The sequence below is a fragment of the Mustelus asterias genome, unplaced genomic scaffold (assembly GCF_964213995.1).
Source record: "Mustelus asterias unplaced genomic scaffold, sMusAst1.hap1.1 HAP1_SCAFFOLD_2202, whole genome shotgun sequence".
In the NCBI taxonomy this organism is placed as follows: Eukaryota; Metazoa; Chordata; class Chondrichthyes; order Carcharhiniformes; family Triakidae; genus Mustelus; species Mustelus asterias.
Window position 1 is genome coordinate 17,501 of NW_027592147.1, and position 8,097 is coordinate 25,597.

At 54.3% G+C, this 8,097-nt stretch overlaps 1 protein-coding gene across 1 annotated transcript in view; it reads left to right on the forward strand.

Moving 5' to 3' along the window:
- The window catches only part of ssr4 (signal sequence receptor, delta), a 16,061-nt gene extending 9,518 nt beyond the window's left edge, over positions 1–6,543 (forward strand). Inside the window, exons 3-6 of the mRNA XM_078207310.1 lie at positions 2,933–3,007; positions 3,460–3,549; positions 5,951–6,016; positions 6,257–6,543. Of these exons, the coding sequence (XP_078063436.1) occupies positions 2,933–3,007; positions 3,460–3,549; positions 5,951–6,016; positions 6,257–6,361 (336 nt within the window). The 3' untranslated portion in view covers positions 6,362–6,543. The remainder of the gene's footprint in view (positions 1–2,932; positions 3,008–3,459; positions 3,550–5,950; positions 6,017–6,256) is intronic.
- The last annotated feature ends 1,554 nt before the right edge of the window (positions 6,544–8,097 follow it).

Below are 8,097 nucleotides of genomic sequence, written 5' to 3' on the forward strand. Positions count from 1 at the left end.
CCCAAACTAATCCCACTGCCCCACTCTCTCCCCATAGCCCTGTATCAATCCCCAAACTAATCCCACTGCCCCGCTCTCCCCCCATAGCCCTGTATCGATCCCCAAACTAATCTCACTGCCCCGCTCTCTCCCCATAGCCCTGTATCAATCCCCAAACTACTCCCACTGCCCCGCTCTCTCCCCCTAGCCCTGTATCAATCCCCAAATTAATCCCACTGCCCCGCTCCCTCCCCATAGCCCTGTGTCAATCATCAAACTAATCCAACTGCCCCGCTCTCTCCCCCTAGCCCTGTATCAATCCCCAAACTACTCCCACTGCCCCGCTCCCTCCCCATAGCCCTGTGTCAATCCCCAAACTAATCCCACTGCCCCGCTCTCTCCCCCTAGCCCTGTATCAATCCCCAAACTAATCCCACTGCCCTGCTCTCTCTCCATAGCCCTATATCAATCCCCAAACTAATCCCACTGCCCCGCTCTCACCCCATAGCCCTGTATCAATCCCCAAACTAATCCCACTGCCCCGCTCTCTCCCCACAGCCCTGTCTCAATCCCAAACTAATCCCACTGCCCTGCTCTCTCCCCACAGCTCTGTATCAACCCCAAACTAACCCCACTGCCCCGCTGTCTCCCCGTAACCCTGTATCAATCCCCAAACTACTCCCACTGCCCCGCTCTCTCCCCATATCCCTGTATCAATCCCAAACTAATCCCACTGCCCTGCTCTCTCTCCATAGCCCTATATCAATCCCCAAACTAATCCCACTGCCCCGCTCTCACCCCATAGCCCTGTATCAATCCCCAAACTAATCCCACTGCCCCGCTCTCTCCCCACAGCCCTGTCTCAATCCCAAACTAATCCCACTGCCCTGCTCTCTCCCCACAGCTCTGTATCAACCCCAAACTAACCCCACTGCCCCGCTGTCTCCCCGCAACCCTGTATCAATCCCCAAACTACTCCCACTGCCCCGCTCTCTCCCCATATCCCTGTATCAATCCCAAACTAATCCCACTGCCCAGCTCTCTCTCCATAGCCCTGTATCAATCCCAAACTAATCCCACTGCCCCGCACTCCATAGCCCTGTATCAATCCCCAAACTAATCCCACTGCCCCTCTTTCTCTCCATAGCCCTGTATCAATCCCCAAACTAATCCCACAGCCCTGCTCTCTCTCCATAGCCCTGTATCAATCCCTAAACTAATCCCACTGCCCGCTCTCCCCCCATAGCCCGGTATTAATCCCCAAACTAATCCCACTGCCCCGCTCTCTCCCCATAGCCCTGTATCAATCCCAAACTAATCCCACAGCCCTGCTCTCTCCCCATAGCCCTGTATCAATCCCCAAACGAATCCCACTGCCCCGCTCCCTCCCCATAGCCTTGTATCAATCCCCAAACTAATCCCACAGCCCCGCTTTCTCTCCATAGCCCTGTATCAATCCCCAAACTAATCCCACTGCCCCTCTTTCTCTCCATAGCCCTGTATCAATCCCCAAACTAATCCCACAGCCCTGCTCTCTCTCCATAGCCCTGTATCAATCCCTAAACTAATCCCACTGCCCGCTCTCCCCCCATAGCCCTATATCAATCCCCAAACTAATCCCACTCCCCCGCTCTCTCCCCATAGCCCTGTATCAATCCCAAACTAATCCCACTGCCCCGCTCTCTCCCCACAGCCCTGTCTCAATCCCAAACTAATCCCACTGCCCTGCTCTCTCCCCACAGCTCTGTATCAACCCCAAACTAACCCCACTGCCCCGCTGTCTCCCCGTAACCCTGTATCAATCCCCAAACTACTCCCACTGCCCCGCTCTCTCCCCATATCCCTGTATCAATCCCAAACTAATCCCACTGCCCAGCTCTCTCTCCATAGCCCTGTATCAATCCCAAACTAATCCCACTGCCCCGCACTCCATAGCCCTGTATCAATCCCCAAACTAATCCCACTGCCCCTCTTTCTCTCCATAGCCCTGTATCAATCCCCAAACTAATCCCACAGCCCTGCTCTCTCTCCATAGCCCTGTATCAATCCCTAAACTAATCCCACTGCCCGCTCTCCCCCCATAGCCCGGTATTAATCCCCAAACTAATCCCACTGCCCCGCTCTCTCCCCATAGCCCTGTATCAATCCCAAACTAATCCCACAGCCCTGCTCTCTCCCCATAGCCCTGTATCAATCCCCAAACGAATCCCACTGCCCCGCTCCCTCCCCATAGCCTTGTATCAATCCCCAAACTAATCCCACAGCCCCGCTTTCTCTCCATAGCCCTGTATCAATCCCCAAACTAATCCCACTGCCCCGCTCCCTCCCCATAGCCTTGTATCAATCCCCAAACTAATCCCACAGCCCCGCTCCCTCCCCATAGCCTTGTATCAATCCCCAAACTAATCCCACTGCCCCGCTTTCTCTCCATAGCCCTGTATCAATCCCAAACTAATCCCACAGCCCTGCTCTCTCCCCATAGCCTTGTATCAATCCCCAAACTAATCCCACAGCCCTGCTCTCTCCCCATAGCCTTGTATCAATCCCCAAACTAATCCCACCGCCCCGCTCTCCCCTCTGCCCTGTATTAATCTCACTGCCCCGCTCTCCCTATTGCCCCGTATTAATCCCCAAACTAATCCCACTCCCCCCCCCAGCCCTGTATCAATCCCTGACCCTACACTGAGCCACTGACTGACCAGGCCCAGAAAGCCTCTTGATTTCCCCATTCAGCTGATCGGTTGCTTCGTGACCTTGCGAATGTCCCTCATTTATCCTTGTGCTGGGTCGTCCATACCTTCCCCCGGCTCCACCGAGTGTTCGCGTGGGGGTCCAGGGGGTGTCTGCCGGTGACGTTGTGACCACCTTGTTTGTGGAGGTGTCTGACTGCTGGGTCCAGTGAGGTAACTGTTACATTGATGAGTAACTAATGGTTGGAACCCTCTCCCCACAGAACGTGGTGCTGTACGCAGACATCAGTGGCAAACAGTTCCCTGTCACGCGGGGTCAGGATGTTGGCCGTTACCAGGTAGGGTGGGCTCAGGGTTTGGGGGAGCGGGAGGGGGGAAAGAGTGCGGGGGGGGGTAGGGGTTTCGACTTGAGATGTTGGGTGGGGATGAATGGGGTTCGGATCAGAATGTGCTCCGGATGTGGTTCCACCCGCCCCCCAATCCCCTCCGTGGACGCAGGTCTTCCCCCTTTCCTCAGACGGGGGTGCTTCCCCCTCCCTCTGATGGGGGTGCACTCCCTGGGTCTGGATTTAATCCCGGGAATGATCCCTGAACCCCGAGGCCGACCCCCGGAATTCTGTCCGTGCCCTTGTCACGCCAGGAGGCGGTCAGCGCACAGCGAGGTCCCACAAGAAGCCAGCCGTGGTTACGCAGCTTGTCTAAGCCCCAGGGGCAGTTCCTGGGTGGGTTTCCTTCCCCCCGGGGTATCACTGACCTGGCTAACGCCTGCCTGTTCTCACTGCTGCCGCAGGTTTCCTGGAGCTCCGAGCACAAAGCTGCCAAGTCTGGGACGTACGAAGTGAAGTTTCTGGATGAGGAATCTTACAGCGCTTTGAGAAAAGTGAGTTGTGTGTCCGGATCTCAGACCCGGAGAATCCGGGATTGTCCTGCTTAAGAGAGTCATAGAGTTTTCCAGCACTAAAAAGAGGTTCTTCGGTCCATCGTGTCTTTGCTGTCTGTCGAGCATTTATCTAGTCTAATCCCGTTTCCCAGCACTTGGTCCATAGCATTGTACACTGGGGAGTTTCCAAGTGCCGGGTCTCGGTGAACCAGTTTGCTTGATAGACCAGTTCGCTATTTCACTGATTCCAGATTTTTAAGAAGAATTGAAAATCTCAAACGGCCAAACTAGAATTTGAACTGGTTGGTATTCAAATGATCTCTCCTTGGAGAGACGTAGGATGAGAGGAGACCTAATAGAGGTGTATAAGATGTTGAAAGGCATAGATCGGGTGGACTCTCAGAGGCTTTTTCCCAGGGTGGAAATGGCTGCTACGAGAGGACACAGGTTTAAGGTGCTGGGGGGTAGGTGCTGGGGGGTAGGTACGGGGGAAATGTTAGGGGGAGGTTTTTCACACAGAGGGTGGTGGGCGAGTGGAATCGGCTGCCGTCAGTGGTGGTGGAGGCGAACTCAATAGGGTCTTTTAAGAGACTCCTGGATGAGTACATGGGACTTAATAGGATGGAGCGTTTTAGGTAGGCCTAAAAGGTAGGGATATGTTCGGCACAACTTGTGGGGCCGAAGGGCCTGTTTTGTGCTGTAGTTTTTCTATATTTCTAAATGTTTCTTTAGTGTTGTGAGGGTTCCCACCTCCACCACCCTCGGGGTGAACAGTTTCTCCTCAAATCCCCTCTAAATCTCCTGCCTTCTGATCTTAAATCAATGCCCCCTGGTTACTGACCCCTCTACTAAAGGGAAAAGTTCCTTCCAATCCACCCTATCTATGACCCTCATAACTTTGGACACCTCGATCAGGTCCCCCCTCAGCCTTCGCTGCTCTGAGGAGAACAACCCCGGCCTAACCAGCCTCTCTCCATCGCTGAAACTCTCCAGCCCAGACACCACCCTGGGGAATCTCCTCTGCACCCTCTATGGGCGACGAGAACTGCACACAGTACTCTAGCTGTGTCCTAACTAACATTTTAAACAGCTCCATCATCTTGGCGTGAAGCTGCCGGCGTTGGCCTGGGGTAGACACAGTAAGAAGTCTCACAACACCGGGTTAAAATCCAACCGGTTTATTTGGTATCACGAGCTTTCAGAGCGCTGCTCCTTCATCAGGTGAGTGGAGAGTTGGGTTCACAGACAGGGTATATAAAGACACAGACTGAATTGCAAGATAATGGTTGGAATGCAAGTCTAAACAAGTCTTGTCTTTACAGGTACAGACAATGCAAGTGGAGAGAGGGTTAAGCACAGGTTAGAGAAGTGTGAACTGTCTCAAGCCAGGACAGCGAGTAGGATTTTGCAAGCCCAGGCCAAATGGTGGGGGTTACAGGTAGTGTGACATGACCCCAAGATCCCGGTTGAGGCCATCCTCATGCGTGTGGAACTTGGCTATCAGTTTCTGCTCGGTGAACTATCATCTTGGAGCAGAGAGGGTGAAGGGAAAGATTTAATCGACACTTAGAAAAATCACAAGGGGAGATTTCGATTGAGTAAGTAAGGAGAAAATGTTTTCAGCCCGTGTCCAAATGCAGCGAGACCCGGACAATATCCAGGCTCGGGCTGACAAGTGGTGAGTAACATTCACCCCACACAAGCACCAGGCAATGACCACCTCCAACAAGAGAGGATCCAACCATCTCCCCTTGACATTCAATGACATTCCCATCGCTGAATCCCCCCCCACTATCAACATCCTGGGGGGTCACCATTGAGCAGAAACTGAACTGGACCCAGCCGTATAAATACTGTGGCTCCCAGAGCAGGTCAGAGGCTGGGAATCCTGCGGAGAGTAACTCACCTCCTGACTCCCCGCAAAGCCTGTCCACCATCTACAAGGCACGAGTCAGGAGTGTGATGGAATACTCTCCCACTCGCCTGGATGAGCGCGGCTCCGACAACACTCGAGAAGCTCGACACCATCCGGGACAAAGCAGCCCCCCCCCGCTCGATCGACACGCTAACCCCCCCACCCTCGACATTCACTCCCTCCACCACCGACGCACAGCAGCAGCAGTGTGTACCGTCTACAAGATGCACCGCAGCGACTCACCAAGGCTCCTTCGACAGCGCCGCCCAAACCCACCACCTCTACCCACTAGAAGGACAAGGGCAGCAGACGCCATGGGGAACACCCACCGCCTGCAAGTTCCCCTGTCATTGATGCTGTGAGTTGTGTGATATTAGAGACAGCATCCCTGTAATGTCACAGGGTCCACCAGCTACTGAGGAAGTCCCAGTTTACTGAACCTCTCTCACTGTCTCTTATTCTCTCCCTCATTTCTCTCACTCGAAGGCTCAGAGAAGCAATGAGAACCTGTCAGATATCAAGCCCCTGTTCATTGTCAGCGTGGACCATCGGGTGAGTAACCTTCTACACTGAGGTGTGTGTGGCCTACCGCTCTCTCCCAGAATCCTGCTCTTCCCGCCACCATGACCCCCCACCCCCCCCGCGCTGCTCTGTGTCCCCCCCCCTCCCCGCGCCGCTCCGCGTCTCCCCCCACCCCCGTGCCGCGCGGCCTGCTTGTATCTGTGTGTTAAGTTCACTGTCACCTTGTCTCAATAAGACTCTGATTTCTCTTCCCCCCCCCCCCCCACTCAGGGAGCCTGGAACGGACCTTGGGTTGCGACTGAAGTGGTTGCCGCGGCGATTGGTTTACTGGTCTATTATTTGGCGTTCAGCGCGAAAAGCACCATCCAGGCCTGACGGAGGGAGCGAGCAGGGCGCGAGGGGCGGGGGGGGGAGGCTGGGGGAGCGGCGAGGGTGATGGTCCAAGGGGTCCCGGAGCTGGACTGAAGACCCCAGGTGTGGGAACCCACAGGAGGGTCTGAAACAATCGCCGCGGGCTGGGGCGGGAGTTTAATAAAAGAAAACGACTTCTCCGCGGATTGCTGTGTCTCATCGCTTTGTGAAAAACCACATCCCAGCCATGCTGAGGTGTCCCTGGGGTTTCCTTCGAATCCTCCGGCCCAGACAGGCAGGTGTGGGTAAAGTAGACCTGGAGCGGATGCTTCCACTTGTGGGGCATTCTAGGATGAGAGGTCATAGTCTTAGGATAAGGGGGAGGACATTTAAAACAGAGTTGAGGAGAAACTACTTCTCCCAAAGGGTGGTGAATCTGTGGAATTCGCTCCCCCAAAGGATGCTGGAACAGTGAGTGAATTTAAGGAGTTAGACAGTTTTTTAATGGGTTGAAAGGTTATGGGGAGAAGGCAGAAAAATAAGGATGAGGAACATATCAGCCATGATCGAATGGTGGAGAGCACTCAATAGGCCAAATGGCCTAATTCTGCTCCCATATCTTATGAACTTATGAAGATACAGAGGCCCTTCGGCCCATCCCAGGTGTACTGGTTCATCACAGGCAATGCTTGATCGCCCACCCAGCTGCCCCTGTTACCGACAGTAACCGTGTTGCTCTATCGTCTTGCTCATCCCGAAGCTCTTCACACTCGACCCATGCACTATGATGCTGCAGCCCTCTCCTCCAGGGAAGGCCGCTTGGCCGCACAGCAAGATCCCACGTCTGTGTTTTCTCTCCCTTTCCTTCCATCGCCATGTTGATCGACGGGAGGTGCATGTCATGCCCAGGACACTGGGGAGGTCTCGTCTCATTCCCTCCCACCGGCCCGCACTCCCGAACACACTCTTCCTCAAATCCCGGCTGGAGAAGCTGTTCCTTCCATCCGAGTGGCAGACAGGGGCCATGCAAATCATATCCCATTCCCAAGGATGGCACCGCCAACAGTGCAGAGCTCTCAAACAGTGCGGCACTCCCTGAGAGACACCAGTCAGTGTACAGATACCTCACTGAGAGAGAGAGGACTGAGAGACACCAGTCAGTGTACAGATATCTCCCTGAGAGAGAGAGAGGGGACTGAGAGACACCAGTCAGTGTACAGATACCTCACTGAGAGAGAGAGGACTGAGACACACCAGTCAGTGTACAGATACCTCACTGAGAGAGAGAGGACTGAGACACACCAGTCAGTGTACAGATATCTCCCTGAGAGAGAGAGAGGGGACTGAGAGACACCAGTCAGTGTACAGATATCTCCCTGAGAGAGAGAGAGGGGACTGAGAGACACCAGTCAGTGTACAGATACCTCACTGAGAGAGAGAGAGGGGACTGAGAGACACCAGTCAGTGTACAGATATCTCCCTGAGAGAGAGAGAGGGGACTGAGAGACACCAGTCAGTGTACAGATATCTCCCTGAGAGAGAGAGGACTGAGACACACCAGTCAGTGTACAGATATCTCCCTGAGAGAGAGAGAGGGGACTGAGAGACACCAGTCAGTGTACAGATACCTCACTGAGAGAGAGAGGACTGAGACACACCAGTCAGTGTACAGATATCTCCCTGAGAGAGAGAGAGGGGACTGAGAGACACCAGTCAGTGTACAGATACCTCACAGAGAGAGAGAGGACTGAGACACACCA